Below are 17,437 nucleotides of genomic sequence, written 5' to 3'. Positions count from 1 at the left end.
AACTGTTGCTGCGGCGTAAGTGTTGATTTAGAACGTAGCACTCCATCTAGCAGCTATATAGTACTAGGTCTGAAGTGATGAGAGAGGGAAAATGAGAGCGCAGTCACTCACAGAGAACCTTGTCGTCAGGAGCAGCTCGATCGATCGATCGGTCGATGCCCTTGCACTCGCGAGCTCACGAACAGCGCGTGTGCGCACGAAGCTGCTGCTGCTTCTTCTTCAGCGCGCGACAACACGCTGCGCGCATGCACTATATTCTGTTCTTTATTTGTTTTTTTTTGTTTTTTCTACATGTGCTAGCACTAACCTGTGCCATGTAAGCAAAGCCCACCGTACACGTTGCCGGGGCCGATGGAATGGCTCGTCGCGACGCCACGATTGATAACAGTTAAAATGAAATGTCATCCACCCGAACGCTACAAAGAAAACGCAGCACTTTCTCGAGCTACACAGTTGAGGAAGTCCACATTCGGATGGATGAAAATGTTTTCCTGATCTGCGAAGCTTTCGTGCGGGGAAACCCGTATCGGCTTCCTTTGTCGCTTCTTGCTACATTGGGGTCAATGACACTTTCCATTTCATTAACCTTCCTCCTCCTGGCGGGATTCGGCAGCACTGATGTGCCACAACAGTTAAAACAGCTTAAAGTAATCCTACCGCGTTCCTCGATATTGGTACGTCGTAGTGACGGAGAAGAACACTGCAGTAGCAAAACCTGTGAATCACAAAAACTAACTCTTTATTGCACACAGTTTCATACAATTACTAGAGCGAACTGTGTCGCCAGTATCCACAGGAGCTACAAGCAGGCCAGTTCAGCCAGCTTGAGAATGATGGGTAGTACATGGATTTGCCTGAACTTCATCCCTCTGGCTTTAAATGGCTTCGTGACTTTCCAAAGTGATGATTTTTAAGGAAATACTGCGTCATAAATTAAATAGATAAACAATAATAAAGTTGCGGAACGACAGGATTCTAGCACAGAATCTCTAGCACGGAAACCCGATATCGAAACTATTATCCAACAGACGCATGGACAAGCGGAACCACTGCAACGACAACGTATGATCACCATGAGGGACAACAGACAACGGATGGAACTATCCAGCACATACGAGAAACTTCCGATACCTGCAGGCGCGGACGTCCTGTGCCGAGCGATAACGTTTAACATTTGTTAGCCGGTGAAAAGCGGTCACAAGGGAAAGATAACAGGTAAACGTTTCAATATACGCCGGGTAACCAGCCTCATGAACGGCTGGCTAAAGCGCCTTTAGTAAACTAAAGCACAAGTTCAGCAAAGTACACGGAAATAAAAGGAACTAGAAGACAAATACAATGCGCTATGAGGAAGTATTTTATTGGACAGGTATATTTAATTACACTATTATTTTGAGTATTTATTATTACTTGAATATAAAATTTATTTCCCATGAGAGAAAAATGCGGACTAAGAACTCTGGCGAACTGCACCGTTCGGAGGGAGAGGGTTTATGTCGGAGCGCAAATATAGACGCAGGTATATTTTAGCGTTACACATTCTAAATAAATTCGATTGCAGGTTTAACCTTCAAAGACAACTCGAGCTGTAAGGCAGGATGCTTGCGGTTTTATTCCCATAACGCAGCGGTTTTATGTGCGCTGAAATCTAGGTGCCCGAGTGAGCTGCCCGAAAAACAAAAAATAATTGCGGGAACTCCCTAGTGGGGCTTGTCAGATTGTGCTTAAGCGTTGTTTACAGTCGTTCACCTTGCATACATACGTCACGTATCCAAAGGCGTCTGGTCATAGATGGCGATGTTTTCTTAGTTGATTATTTAAAAATTGTAATTAACGAATTTACTATGCCTAATAATCTTAGTACCCTTCATTAAGTTTCATTAGGCGAATAAATTATCTTAAATTAACTTTATTAGCCTCATTACTCTTCATTACCCTCAATTAATATTACTTATGCTTAAAGGAGCCCTGAACCAACACTCCGGCTTGGTGGTATATATTAGCCCTAGGGTAGCATACGCTGCTGTGAACATCTCAACCACGTTTTGCTATCGTACGCCGCACGTGGAGCTCGAAAGTGATGCGCGAAGTCACCTTTCTCTCAAATACTCTCATTTCAACAGAAAACATAATCCTCACTCTTTTATGGATGCTTTGTCTCGTAGTAAAGCCGATTCCCATACGCAGCTGCTATTGGTTGCTGCGGTCGGCTACACCACGGCCGCCGCGGGGTGCAGCCACTAACTAAGCGCACTGCGGCTCGTTGATAACAACCGCATTTGGCTTACGTTTAGCGCGTCGTAGGCACCAAAATCGGAAGTAGTGGCGTCTACGTTAATATTAGAGTGTACTAGAATACGGTTGAGTGGGACGAGCGGATGGGCGGTGCATGCTTTGCAGTGAGGCGCTCGACATGGAAAAATACTGTGGTGTCGCTGCGATCGAAGTGGATTGGGCCGCATCAAGGTCGCGCCGTTGGAAAAGGCTGGTGATACTGCTCGGCAGTAACTCGGCAGGGTCATTCGTACTACTTCGCGCTCTGGTATTTGCGTTCAGAGCGCTCAAATGGTGTTCATGATTGCATGTGACATGTATTTATGCCTTAAGAATATATTCCTTTCTTTCTCTTCTTTATTTTATTCTATTTTTAAGGCCGCTCGGTGATTGCGCGTTTCCTTTGGAGAACAAATATTTTTCTCGTTCTTCAAGCAGTATGTATCTCTCGCGTGGATTGTTGCGAATAGTATTCCATCAGTAGGTCTTGCGAAACGCAGACGAAGAAACACATGTAACCTTCATGCTTGCCGTTTCAAACATGAAAATCATAACTGCACCATCCAGTGCCTTGTACTCAGGTATACGGGTAGTATTGTTATAGATAAAAAAAAGAGTAAACTGCAGCACAACATTCCATTCAAGTTTCCGCCTTCCTCGCGTAACAGAATGAGGAGTGATTGGTACGGGGTCATTTATTACGGTCGGACCTCGAGCGCCGAAAACGGTTTTAGTTAGTCATTCGATAGGCTAATCTTTGGCCGTAAGCCGTACATGGAATTTTTTTCCAGTTGATACTTCAAAAAAGAAATAAAATCTAGCAAATCCCATGCCCTGTGGGAATCATTGTTATGCGAAGCTGTGTTAGGAGAGCCTACCAAGTTAACGGAACGACCATCAGAGCACCAAGACGTAGGCGGCTAGATAGATAGATGCTCTCAATGTGGGAAATGTTCGCGAAGAAATGCTTCGCATTTAAAAAAAAAGAAACGAAAGCAAGCCTGCGCGGTAGCCTAATTAGTGACTATACTGTGGATACGGCGTTCCGTTGCTAAACTGGAGCTCGCATTATTTAAGACATTAAAGAAGGAACGGGAGGACCGCGGATGACGTGTTTCACTGACAATAAATCCGCTTCTGCTGAACGCGCATTGATTGAAGTACTTCTTGCGGCAAAGTATTTCTAAATTTGACTATTTTCACTTCAAATGCCTTTCTCCACTTCGATAAAAAGTGGTTCAGGACACCTTCTTACCGTAATTAATCTCCACTAAGCTTCCTTACCCTTCATGAGTCTTAAGGGGTCTTATTTACGCTTAAATAATTTCATCATAATTATTCTTATTCGACTTTTATTGTGCCTAATTATTCGAACTACTTCTTCAGCACTCCCGATATATAGTCATATAGGTATCAGTAGTCATACGTAGTCATAAGGCATTCTCATATATACCCCCTTAGGACCCCATGTATACCTACGGAGGGCATCGTGCTCCACGCTACAAACATATAGATGTCCGGTCAGATAGATTTCCTAGGAAAGTAGCCCTAGAATGCTCACGCATAATTATATACATTCGGCGAGAAGCATTCTGGAGTGCTTTGATTTATGTAATTGCCATGTCGCGGTGTTACAATTGACCTTGAAAAGGCTCTGGATCGCGCTGTGCATGATGTACTTTTTGCAACGTTGGAACGCGTAACTGTGGTAGTGTTGTCTCACAAGGTATGAAAATGTGGCTTAAACTTTGTTTGGCTAACACTGTAATTAACAAAGAAGCCCCTGAAATTATTCGAATAGGTAAGAGTAGTATTGCCAGGGTTTCCCTAATTCCCCATTTTGTTTGCTGTTTATTTATTACATTATTGTATGAGGACAACTCATCATGACATAATAGGTGGCAATAAGCTGACGATGACGGAGATCAAAGTTTTGTCCTATGCTAATAACATCGCTGTTATTACAGCGAAGCTAGTATTGCAACAAAAACCGCTTAAAGACGCGTTGCATGTCAGTTTTCATGGTTTCATAAAAGAAAGCTTATTAACTCACGAAGTCTGTTCGAAGTGGTGATTGCTAAAGTCAACGGTCAGGCAAATTTTGGAATACTTGAGTCAATTAGGAATTAAATGATTAAAAATATCAAAAAAATTATTAAAAGACTGCTAGGTAAACATTTAGGCGGGGAAATCTACAACGGTACCTTGATAAAGTCACCTCGCATTGTCGTGAAAGGCATTTGCTCATGTTCCACCGTAAATGTAGATGTCGAAAATCATCTGAGGAAAGTAGGGATGATGTATTACAATTTAGAAATAGAAGGCGTTTAAATCTAGACACTGTTACAAAAGCGAAATGAGGAAGAATATTTAAGACAGGACCATTTAGTGACGATGATGTGAGCGAGTCAGATGATTCATTAAAAAATTCCCCTATGACCGGGGACCCAGACAAAGCGGACTTCAGACAAATTGTCCGGGACAAGAGTCGAAAATATACTCAGGAGGTGTGACCGGTCAGTAAAAGGTAAATCTGTACAAACCGACAGCGCATCGGTAACAATTATTACTTTCGGTGTCTGAGGACCAATTTTCTGATGGCCAGAATAATGGTCAGAAAGTCTGCTAGAAATATTGCGGTGTAATCAGCGAGATGAAGAGCAAAAGAGCAGTTAAGCTGATCTGATAAGATGCCCATTCCGGCCTTCTCTGTATTTTGTGTTGCGTCGTAGAAATAACCAAGTCAGACGGAAATTGACTAAGATTATCTTGAAGAAGACCTTCAAGTATGCGCGCTGGAAGAAGTATTGCGTGTATTAGAAAAATATAATGAGAAATCAATTTCACCTTTAACGAATGAGTGTTTAGAGAAATCGGGCACAGTAGGTAAACATGAAGTTTTGATATCGGCGTCTGAACAAAAACAACTTGAGGTTGTCGATAACGCCGCTAATGTGTTCTGAAAAATGGATCGGGAAAATTGATGAAAACGGATTGCGAACGGGATAGGGATGCATTGTAAAGCTTTAGAAAAGTCAGGACAGTAAGTTGCTTAAACCTGGACTCAAGCGGGAAAATTACAGCCTCCAGATAAAGCACGTCATTAGCCACTAAACTTGGCAACCCAACACAGAGCGCGTGCCTTTCTAGTAGTATAAAAGGGCTTAGCTTGTATGCTGCACATCCTGAGAAAAGAACATAGCCGAATTCGAGAATACGGCGGACGTAAAGTTTGCAAATCATCAGCAACGTAGCCGTACCCGTCTATTTATTACTGAACGGGCGCAACAATCCCATTGCACATTCTCCTTCCCAAGCATTTGCTTCGATTTGCTGCTGCCAGTTTAGTGTACCAGCATAAGTTATCCCCAAGTACTTCACAGCTGCAACTTGCGGTATCGGCTCATTTCGATAGTGAAGAGAAATGAAAGCCGGGATTTCAATATGGAAATACAAGTAACGCGCATTTCGTGACGTTAAGGGAAAAGACAGTCCGTTCAACCAGGCCTCCCGTGCAGACAAAAAAGATTGCAAAATTTGGTGCAACGTATTGATATCCCATGATGAAGAGAAAAATACAATTTCATCAGCATACAGGTAGAATTGCACATTCTGATAAATTGGAAGAAAGCGGAGAAAGAACTGATCCCTGTGGTACGCCTCTCGTCTGTTTATAAGGACCGTCGCGTTAAAAAGAAGAAATGTCAGAAAAGAACGCGTGATGGCAGCGCGTTGCCGCGCGCTGAAAAAGAAGAAGCGTCGCACGCGGTGTTCCCGAGCTCGTGCGTGCTAGTGCCTGGGCCATCGGATTCCTTCGAGGACCGAGGAGTTCCTGACGACGACGTCCACTGTGAGTCGCTGCATTACCCCATTCCCTTCTCATCACTTCACGCATAATGTTTCCTCGCTGACGGCGTACGAAGTTCGAAAGCAGGCAGCCAGCATGTACGCTGTAGTAAGGGCTTTAGATAAGGCTCAACCCTAACTAGGTTTACTCAGAAGTACTAAATACTGGGCCGGTCGTGTTTCTTTCTCGTCCCTTCTTTATCGGGCGACACTTAGAATATGTGACGTTTCTCGCGTCTCGACAGCTTTCTCGACAGTTGCCGTGCGCCGCGGTCTTTGCACCCTCTTATTGATCAAAGCGACGTTTCTTTACCTCCGATCTATTACATACTTGAGACTTTGTGCGCTCTGTGTCGTGGTCGCGTACGCGCAACGCACCGCGAGTTTTCGGTTACGAACCTCAGCGGAGGTTGAAGCCCGCTTAAATGTACACGACTAAAACTATGCGTGACCGATGGCAGAGTCGAACATTTGGCTTCAGGCAATGTGGCCCACTGCTCTAACCACGATAGACCACGATTCCACGCGTTCTTCCTCCGCGGAAAAGTCGCCTCATGAAATGTCTGGCGCGTGCGTCGTAGGTGCGAGCTCCTCGCACTGTTCCCTCGTGACAGCTAGCTCCTTGAGAGTTAGACTATAATGCGTGCGGCATCGGCCCATAGTTTTCGTTAGAGGAAAGTAACAACTCCAGCGAGGTGAAGTCCGCTTGTAATGCTATCGCATTAAGAGTTATTGCAGTTTACAAGTAGTTAGAGGTAGGCCGCGTAGGTGGAGAATCGCGATTCTGGGCCCGTATGCACGAATCGTTCTTATACTAAAATATTTCGTAAGAGCAAGAACTGTCCCATAGCGACAGCGAGCATATTATTAGCGAAGGCCACCGACAAAAGAGAAAACGTTCTTACAAATAAGAACCTTCATGAATACGGCATCAGGTATACATCGCAGATAAGCAGGCAGACAAGGAATACGCTAGGGGTCAACTTGCACTGAGCAATTCACACGTATGTAGCTTATTCATTTTTAAATGGTTTTCGCAAGTCACAATGATTGCAGTGGAGTGAGATGCCGATCTGGAAGTGTTGAAATTCTCGAAAAAAACTGTTTTTTTTTTGCCATCAACGATTGCGCGGTGGTATTGTTGTGGTGTTGGCTATTATTTCTGGTTTCAAAGTCTTTCTTCGATTGTACGTGTCTAATGGCGCTTTCGAGAATCGCACGTCTTGACATCACGCACTATCCTATGTATGGAATTGTAGGTAATAAGAATTCCTGCTCCCGTTCCCTGCCAGCGCCCATGTAACTGTTTTCACCACTTTCGGGCGTGCTCTTCGTTCTCCGGCGGAGTCTCCAGAAAGCGCGATGAAGGCAAAGTGCCAGCTACTCATGTTGAGGTTTGTCTCATGTGCGTGGTTTCATCACTAGAGCCACGTCTAAATTTTACTTGTCATTAAGCAAACTGCGCTGGTACACGCTGTTTCCAAATACGACTACGCCGTCATTGGTCTGCCTAGCAGGAAAGTTAGCTTGAAAATTGTATATTGTCACAGAAGCGCAGATTTTCATACATGCCCGCGTTTGTCCCTAAATTGCTCGCTGAAAATTGGCCCGGGACGTTCTGTGCCTTCTTTCTACCGTTTTCTTCTGATGGTGCCGATCGAGGAGGTTTAAAAAAATTACTGGAGTGGTGATGATGTCTCCAAGTGAAGCCGGACCGCCGCCATCTTATCATGGGCACGAGGCAACGCTAGCGATTAGTGGAGAATATACGAAGCGCTTTCTTCCCACGCCGTGCTATCTATGCGATGGTCAATTTTGTCATACAAATATTCTTCGACGTCGTTCTTTCTGTTACTGGTTTGAGGAGACAGCCTAAACTCTCTTCGAAACTTTTATGGCACATCGTGATATTAGTACGCAGCCAAAAGTAACATTTTAGCAAGAAACTGCGTGTTTATTTTCCAGTTAGCCTGGCATTTATAATAAGTGACCAAAGGCAAGTGTGCTGTGAGCGGACTTTAGCTACCGCGGCCTTCTTTCAGAGTAGAAGTGTAGGCAAACTCTCGCTTCACCTGTGCTGCTAAGAAACAGAGGGTGCTGCTGCTCCAGAGACCACTCAGGTGCCGAAAAGTGCGGCGCCGCCTAACATATAGCAGCAGTTTAGCAGGCGCAGTCTCCCTGCGGAATTCAACAGACCATGGACAAGAAAGTTTTCTATCCTGCTTTTTAAAGACAGTCTTTCTGAGCGGGCCACCACCACTCTACTCTGTATGGGGTGTGTTTCTCACGCATTTCAAGGGCCGATCCCAGAAATAGTGCAGGCTGAAAAAGTGGGCCGATATGTGCTTATGTGCCCAGCGATTACTGGCCAAGATATGTATTAATATTATATATGCAAAATTATATTGAATAAACGCAAATAAAATGTTCGGACGGCAGGATCGAAACAGAGGATCCCTAGCACAGGCGCCTATGGCTTTAACCAATTTGTCACGGGCGCATATCTGAGTAGGCGGAACAGAACACTCTTAAGAATTTCCGGCGTGCAAACCAGCGCGTTGAGACGCTCGGCCCGTTTTATTGCAATATGAATTAATTAAACTCATCTCGCGATTATTCACCGCCGTTCAATATTTACAAATAAAAATAACAAACTGTTTTAGCTTTATTGTGTTCTATAGAACATTACTCACATTAACTTTGTGATTTCCCTTTGCGTCACAATTTGAATGCCAGGTGTCGAAAGATGTCTACCGAGTTCGTGTTCCAATCGCACGACTTCATTTTCAGAATTTTCTGCTCCATTTTCAGAATAATAAAGCTAACTTTCCTGTTAGGTCGTTTAGCTAACCAATGAAGGTGTAGTCATCATTGGAAACAGTGTGTACCAGCGCAGTTTGCTTGTAATATGACGCGTAAAATTTCATCACGTGGCTCGAAACCACGCACATGACACGAATCCAAAATGGGCAGCTAGCACTTTGTCTTCATTAGAACGATGACTCGCCCTGCCATTGTGTCTTGATTGCGCGTTCTGGAGACGAAGCCGGAGGTCAAAGAGCACGCCCGAAGGTGGTGAATGCAGTTACATGGGCGCTGGAGGGAGCAGGAATTCTTATTACTTACACTAAATTAAATTATGGGGTTTTACGTGTCAAAACCACCATCTGATTATGCGGCACGCCGTAGTGGGGGACTCCGGAATAATTTGGACCACCTCGGGTTCTTTAACATGCGCCTAAATATAAGTACATGGGTGTTTCCTGCATTTCGCCCCCCATCGAAATTCAGCCTCCATATACAGGATAGTGCGTGATTTCATCACGTACTATTCAAGGAACCGCCACTAGAGACGTACAATCGAAGAAAGATTTTGAAGCAAGGCATAATGTCCGACACCACAACAATGTCACAGCACAATCGTTGATGGCAAACGAAAACAAGGTTTCCCAAAGCGTTTATTTAGCACTTCCAGATCGGCATATTACTGCACTGCAATTATAGTGACTTGCGAGAACCATTTAAAGTTGGATAAGCTACATACGTGTAAATCGCTTAGTGCAAGTGTACCCAGGCTATCGTATTTCTGAAGGAGGTTTAAAAAGACTCGTGGGGTGGAGATGATGTCCTAAGATGCAGCCGGCCGCCGCCATCTTACCAGGGGAATCGATTAACGTTGGCATTTGGCGGAGAACAGGAAGCGTTTTCTTCTCGCTTCTAATGACATTCGCAAGACCAATTTTGCCTTACAGATGCTTCTAGTTGTGCCTGCTTCTGTCGCTGGTTTTAGATTGAAGCTTGAAGGTCTTGGAAACTTGTATGAGAGACCAGGGCGTCACTATTCAGCCCATGGCAATATTTAGCCCGAAAAAAGATCCTTTTTTTTTTCAATTAGTCTGCAATTTTATATAAACAGATCAAGAGTAGCTGTACTGCGACTGTTCTCCATGTAGTTCAGCACGATTTCAAAGGTGAACTACTTGGACAATGCCAGCAAACTTGAAAAAAGGGGAAACATCGAGAGGCAGACATAGAGAATGCTGGCATTCTCCTAGTATAACCGTGTACTAACTATCCCAACAAGCCACTATCATGAATTCAAGGGTGAAGTATGGGCAAGCGCTGGCTTCACCCCTGCTGGTAAGAATCTGCGAGCGCTGCCACTCCACAATTTCTTTTTATAACCTCCATGGTATTCCTTTTGTGCCTGCTTCTCTGCCTTGTATACTTGAGGCCGAATTCACTAAAGTTCTTATTTGTAAGAACGCTTTCTGATTTGTCGGTGGCCTTCAAAAATAAAATAGTCGCTTTCACTATTGGATACTTTTTTCTCTTACGAAATATTTAAGCGTAAGAACGTTTTGTGTTTAAGGACCCAGAATCGTTATTCTCCGCGAACACGCACTACCTCTAACTTCTAAACTGCAATGATCATTATTGCGATAGCATTATAAGCGGACTTCACCCCCGTTGGAGGTATCACTCTTCGCTAACGAATACCATGGGCCGATCCCGAAGGCGGTGCATTCTAACACGGCGTCTCAATGCGCTAGCTGTCACGGGGGAACGATGCGAGAAGCTCGCACCTACGATGTGCACACCAGGCGTTTCTTAAGGCGACTTTTCCGCGAGGGATGAATGCGTGGAATCCTGCTCTATGGTGGTTAGAGCAGTGGGCCACATTGCAGGAAGACAACTGTTCGATCGCGCCGTCGGTCAGGCATTTCTTTAGCTTTTAGGCGGTCATCAACGTCTGCCGAGGTATGTAACCGAAAACTCGAGGTGTGTTGAGCGTACGCGGCCACGGCACAGTGCGCACGAAATTTCAAGTTTGTAAGAGATACGAGGTATAGAGCCATCGCTTGCGAGAAAGATCAGGTGTCGCAGAAAATCCGGTGTCGGTGTCTGCCTCAGCGGAGTTGTCGTGAGCGCAAATTTTCGTATATATTTGCGTGTATGTATATCACATACGATATAAGCTGGTTCTATTGCCACACCACTTTTACTAAAGTTGCCGTAACCTTGTCTGACATTCTTGACAAGCTATTCCTCGGTATATATTGAGAATGACAGCCCACAATGAAATGTCATGAAACAAAAAGCCTACAGCGCCTGCCTGTATATTCTTCTTCTTTCTGTGGCTTTACGTGCCAAAATCAGTTCTGATTATAAGGCACGCCGTAGTGGAGGCCGCTGCGGCCGCGATTCGATCCCGCGATCTCGTGCTCAGCAGCGCAACGCCTTAGCTGACTAAGCAACCGATGCTGGTGGTCGGGTCATAATAGCCCAGTTTTAGTGCCAGTGTATGCGGTGCAGATCGCGCTGAGAGTAATGCATCGACGTGTCCCACGGTGTCTGAGATTTTCGCGCGCCTGTTCACGACCTCCGGGATCGGCCCACGCAAGATGCCGCGTTTCTAACAGAAAGCTCGCCTTCGTGCATAGCGTTCGCCCCCTGCGTTTCCATGTAATGATTACGGTTACATAAACTGCGGTTGCCGGGAAGCACAAAAAGCAGTCGGGGATCTTTGAATGCTACCGCGCTCCACTCTTAAAGGCGAAGCTTAAGCGTCCTGTAAATTATTTAACAGTGTCGTTGCAGTGACGTCCAGGTGGTCAGAGCTCATCTTAGACGTCCAGGTCCACCTACGCGCTCTCGCGCCGACCTTCTGGTCATACGGCAACTTGACTGCTCTGACACTGGCTGCGTTGCTGGCTGTGCATATTTTGATTGACATTTGGCAACCGAAAACGTGGTCATACCCGGGCTTTACCTCTCAACGCTTCCGGCGTTCGTCACCGACGCCACGCAAAAATCAACTTGCGTAAAAGCGCTTGCTATACGACTTCCAAGATGACTATCCCTAAAGCTGCATTACTATCTAATGATTGTACGAAACTCCATGCCTGCAGGGATATCGCTGACGGAGGAGCACTCGCGAGCTTACGTGCGCCACGTCGGACGAGCAGGCACGTGATCACGGAGAAGCAGCTCGGAATCCTTGGTACCGCGCTCGGAACGTGGCGCCATGGAGCGCGTGCTGCAGTTTTCCGTGCTGGTGTGGAAGAACATGTACCTTCGCCGCCTGAGGGTGCGTCCGATCGCCTTCGTTGTCGAGATTCTCATGGTGACCGTGCCGTTCATCAAGATCCAGAACGAGCGCGGCGTCGGCGGTAACGACGCCGTGGTCAGCAGCATCATATACCCCGTGTATACGCCGGACTTATCAGACCTGAGGCTCGACACCGTTATCTACGGACCGGTGAACAACTACACGCGCCGCATCATCGGTATCGTCGAGAAATCCCTGCCAGGAGTCGGTGAGTGAGCCGTGGCAACTATCACGACCACATTTCGCTGTGAGCGGAGGATGCTATGCGTAACCAAAAATATTTGAGGCAATACATAACAAAAGCAGATACCTTAAGTATTGCATAGACTTCGCATGTGTTCGGTCGTCGACTAATCTTAGGGAGATATAAGTAAACATATTGCGAGTCAATTTTGCCGAACCTACAAAGATAAATGTGACGTTCGTTAAAATTTAAATGACTTTTGTTTCTTCGTGCGTTAGTTTCCCGTAACCACTCACAATTTCATACCACCAATTTCAAACGCCCGTTCAGCAAACCAGTGACTTCTCTGTATAGAACATCCATTGAAAATGTTGAACGTCTTTTTCACTGACCACTGTTTGCAGTCGAAGCCGGCTTACATGTGATTCTTGTGCTCCAAGGCCTGGGCCCCTGTGCAGTCCGCAGATACCTATATGCTTTGCGATTTCACCAAATTATCATAGTCGTTGTTTTTCCCATACATACTTGGGCTCGAGGGACCGAATTCACAAAAACGACTTACGCTAGAATTTTTCGTAAGAAACAATTTTGGCCAATCCGGACGTCCGACATATCATTAGCGGAGGTGGCCAGCCAATCGCAAAACGAACTTACGAAAGAAAACTCTATGTCAATCTGGCCCGAGATTCTCAGGCTACGGAATGTGATGCTGAGACGCGTTATCTTTATAGGGATGAAAATTGGCTTGTCATACGCTTGGCATAGGCACTTTGCGCGTGTATATGTAACCAGTGAAAGCACTATAGACCAGAATTCGCAGTGCATCGAGGGGGCAGGTAATTTTTGCCAAGGACAGCAGGAATTGGCAGAAAAATCTCGAGAACAACCCGATAACTCTGAACCTGCTCTTAGGTATGCTTGTCGCTATTGTTTGCTTATTATGGATTTGTCGTTAGCTTCATGTCATCAAATTGGCAGCCAAGTGTTTCCTGCGTCTACAACTGCCGACTGAAGTCGTAATTAAGTGCGCTTGCTTTATAGTAATGCGCGAGAGTAACAGTCTCAAGTGGACACTGAAACCATCAAATGCCTCATTGTTGCCGTGTATAATGCAGCGTTGAAGTCGATGATGGACGAGGTGGAAATGGCGCGGGTGCTCTTCTCGAGGAACGTGACGCCCAACACACTCGGTCTGTACTTCCACACCGAGTCGCTCGGTGACGACGTGCCCCACGATCTGACGTACACCATCATGTTCTCGAGCGGTGCGTACAAGATCACCAAGGCCCACGAGGAGGTCACGCAAAGTGGACCCTCGCAACTCGAAGACAGTGAGTGAAAACTGCTGACGAATCACGCACCGAAGTTGCAGCTTCGCAACGATTGAGGGCATAGTGGTGGTGCTGCTAAACTTTTGGTTCGCTGAAATTCGGGATGTTTGGAGCAAACTGAAGGCAGCAGTAATTGGAGATCGCTGAATGAGACCTTCATTGATCACTGACGAAAATTGCCTGATATGGATAGTTATAATGAAGAACTTCGAGAATGGTCTCTTCGGCGCATGCGTCAAACTACAGGGAGCTATTTTCATTTTTTTCTGCCGTCGGACTGACAGCCTCTTACCTGAGCATGCAGCCTTGATTACAAATGATACGTGCTACAGCGTCCGGAGAAGTATCAGTTTAGGCATTGAGGGAGGGGGGGTGGGGAGCGGAAACAGTGCTCGAAATACAGCGAATACATACCCACAACAAAACTTAGATTGCTAACAGCTCAGTCAGACTTATAAAGGGAATAGCAATAAAAATAGGTAATATGAACATGGGGTAAAACATGTCCAACAAAAGTTAAACACGAAATGACGAAGACCGAGAAACCAAGCACGCTCGATTCTAACCAGACTGACTGACAATGGTGTTGTGCAGCTTTAATGGCTGCAAGCTGAAACTGAGCTGGTAATCATCTCTGTCGTAGAACACGTGCACCGTAAACTTTTGACCCTACCTTAACTTATATGAATAGCAATATTTCATTGTAAGCAGTTATGTGACGCTAAACATAGTCACATTTTATTCCGTCTAAATTACGTTTTGCTCCATCTTTCCTGGAATGTCCCTTACAAAAATTGTTTCAAGGTCAACTCCACTGTTCGTTTTTCGTTGTTTTTTTTTGCCATGTTAGAATAACTGTTTTTAAAATTATATAAAACCTCCTGTCAAACGCACGTTGCATCGATGTGCTTATAAACTTGAAACAACATATCAAAACTGAAACTGAACTGTGTGGCAGACGCCAAAGCTTATACGCGTCGTGAGTGCAAAGAGCGTCGGCACACCTTCCTCCTTCTGTTGTGTCTACAGTTGCTTGACATTGCGATCCCAAAATCTTCCATCTAGTTCAAACTTAAGAACATTAAAAAATATATTACATATTATGCCCCATTCCAACAAAGGGTCTGTGTCATTTAATGACCAATGCCATTAGACCTAATAATGGTCCTTTCAAAGACGAGCGTTAGAGCAAAACTACTACTTGACAAGGAACCGATCATCGGTCACCATCGCCAGCTTGTAGGCGCTGATGTAAAACAGTAAAAGATGACATTAAAAAATGACACGATCGCGTGGACGAGTCGGGGGCAACCATGGCAATATCCAAACTGTATGTTAGGTAAAAATTTCAGTCGTACCATTAGGCAAAAATTATCAGAGTACGATAGAGCACACGTAGTAGAGATTTTGTGTTAAGATCCGTTTACTTCGAAAAATTGCCGGAGCTGCCATTTACAGTAATAAAAATCCATTTGAACTAAGCTTTACTCCATTTCCATTGTATATCTGCCCACAGCCATGTCGCTACGAGTTGCGGCCGTACAAGTGGCAGTGGACTTGGCGCACATCAGCGAACTGGAGCTGCGTCGCTCGAGTAACCGCTCCCACGAGCAGCTGGCGGTCAAGTTGCGTCAGTTCCCGTACCCCACGTACCACGAAGACACCGACAACACCATGTTCCTCATAGGCATGCGCTTTGGCGTCGCGTACGCTTGGCCCTTCTGCCTGGTCATCACGCGTGCCATCGAGGAGCGCCAGAGCGGCATGCAGGCGAGTGACATCGTGGCCAAGGTTCCAGCGCGGACTTTCATCTAGAAGTTAATGTTTAACTTCAAGAGTAGGATGGCATTCTTCAAACAGTGCGAAAGTTCGTCCCAGGAGCGGTCAACACCAGTGAACAATTTAATGCCCGTCAATAAGAAACAGATCAGCTTAACAGAACCTAACCACTGCAAAGACTATAAAAGACCTAAAGATCCAATATCATATGCGATGTTATAGCACCAAACAAGAATACTGATTTCAGCTAGTTTATCGAAAGCGGATATTTCAAAAGTATCTCCATAACAATAACTGAGCGAGTTTACAGCAAACTAATGTTTCAATAATATCGCGAGAGCATCAGATACCCCTGCAAACCCACTGCCTCCCCTTCTAATTTTCCATCGTTATACTGGGTCCGATACAATGGAATGATTTTACTACTGTTCTTTTATTGCGATAGCAATTATATGGACACTCCAAGCGGATTTCTGCCATCAGCGTGGTCGACGTCGTGGACGTCCGCCGAGAGGTTCCGTATAAAGTCCAAGGGCGATAAAATCGTCGCCGCGCGCCATATGTTGTATGCGCGAGTGAAAGCGCGCGAGGGAGCCACACTTTCACAGAGAGCGACCGAACGAAGGAGAGCAAATACGACGTGTTCGTCGTGCGAAAGGCCGTGGGGGGATGGGATGGAGCCATGAGGGGGCGACGTTGTGCTGCGGCACGCCGGCGTTTTGACAGCGGTTGTCTGCGGTCAAGTGTGATATCTTCATGTCTGCTTGGGCGTGCTGACACCATGATTGTTAATTCAGTTAGTAAGCGAATGTGTCCAAGTTTATACAGCCGATAAAACTACTATCCTTACTCCGCGTAGCTCTCTACTAATTTGCTATCGAAATTGATTATTCGCCTTTCGGGCGAAACTGCGACTTCTTATTGCGATAGCAATTATATGGACACTCCAAGTGTATTTTCGCCGTAGCCATCGTCGTCACCGTGATGTTCCGTACAAAGTCCAACGGCGATAAAACCGTTTCCGCGCGCCGTACGCGTGTGTGCGAGTGAAAGCTTGCGAGCGTGAGCCAGCAACCGTAGCTTATTCTCGCGACCGCGTGGGAAGAAGGCGGCCGGAAGAGCGCGGTCTTCGTTCAATCGCGGGTTACGGGAAGGAGGCAACGGAGACGGTGGGGGTAGAGGTTGCGTTCTGCTCTTGCGGCTGCGGCTGACGGCGCTGCCACGCGGGCACCGTATCTTGAAAGCGATCTGCTATGTGACCGAAGTGTGCGCCCGCGGAAACCTCATCTTCAAAGCGATCTGCGATGGGGACAAAGTGCATGCGCCGCCTGCCGTATGCGCTGCGCTTTCGACGTTCGCTTTGAAGCGAGACGAGTGCAAGCGCGAAGGTCAATTTTCTCGCTGCCACTGGCGCGCTTTCTCACTCCAGCGTTTTCACAAGCTTCCGTGGTCATCGAGCGAGATGTGTTCATGTTTACCTCTGCGCGCGTGACACCGTGCTTGTTTATTTAGTTAGTAAGCGAATATGTACAACTTCACACGGCCCATAAAACTAGTATCCTTACTTCGCATAGCTGTCTGCTAATTTGCTACCGCAATCAGTGCTTCGGCTTTCGGGCGAAACTGCAACTTTTTTCAAACGTCGACGGCGGTCCGAGTAGCAGCACTCCGTTAACGTTATCGACGGAACTGGTCGGTCATGAATGGAGCAGCAGGAAGACCTACATTATTCAGACCTTTAAAGCGAAACCGTTAGCCTATCGGTGGTCGGCATTTCTCGTGTCCTGTCCGTGGACAAAATTGTCATCATCAGCAGTGGCTCATTGTCCTCTAAGCAAGCAAAAATGCAATGGCTTATCCCTCTGGTAATGCAGAGGCTACAAGCACTCAGCTAAGTGAAACGAACAGTGC

The 17,437-nt window shown here is 45.9% G+C and overlaps 1 protein-coding gene across 1 annotated transcript; it reads left to right on the top strand.

Annotated features, from left to right (window-relative positions):
- Positions 1-6,021: 6,021 nt before the first annotated feature.
- On the top strand, positions 6,022-15,562 carry LOC119459177 (uncharacterized). Its single transcript, XM_037721003.2, has 4 exons — positions 6,022-6,124; positions 12,033-12,440; positions 13,532-13,747; positions 15,264-15,562. Exons 2-4 carry the CDS (start codon positions 12,149-12,151, stop codon positions 15,560-15,562), a joined length of 807 nt encoding a protein of 268 aa, XP_037576931.1. The 5' UTR covers positions 6,022-6,124; positions 12,033-12,148.
- The last annotated feature ends 1,875 nt before the right edge of the window (positions 15,563-17,437 follow it).

The sequence above is a fragment of the Dermacentor silvarum genome, chromosome 7 (assembly GCF_013339745.2).
Source record: "Dermacentor silvarum isolate Dsil-2018 chromosome 7, BIME_Dsil_1.4, whole genome shotgun sequence".
In the NCBI taxonomy this organism is placed as follows: domain Eukaryota; kingdom Metazoa; phylum Arthropoda; class Arachnida; order Ixodida; family Ixodidae; genus Dermacentor; species Dermacentor silvarum.
The sequence above is the reverse complement of the archived record's forward strand: the minus strand, read 5'-3'. Positions and strand labels throughout refer to the sequence as shown.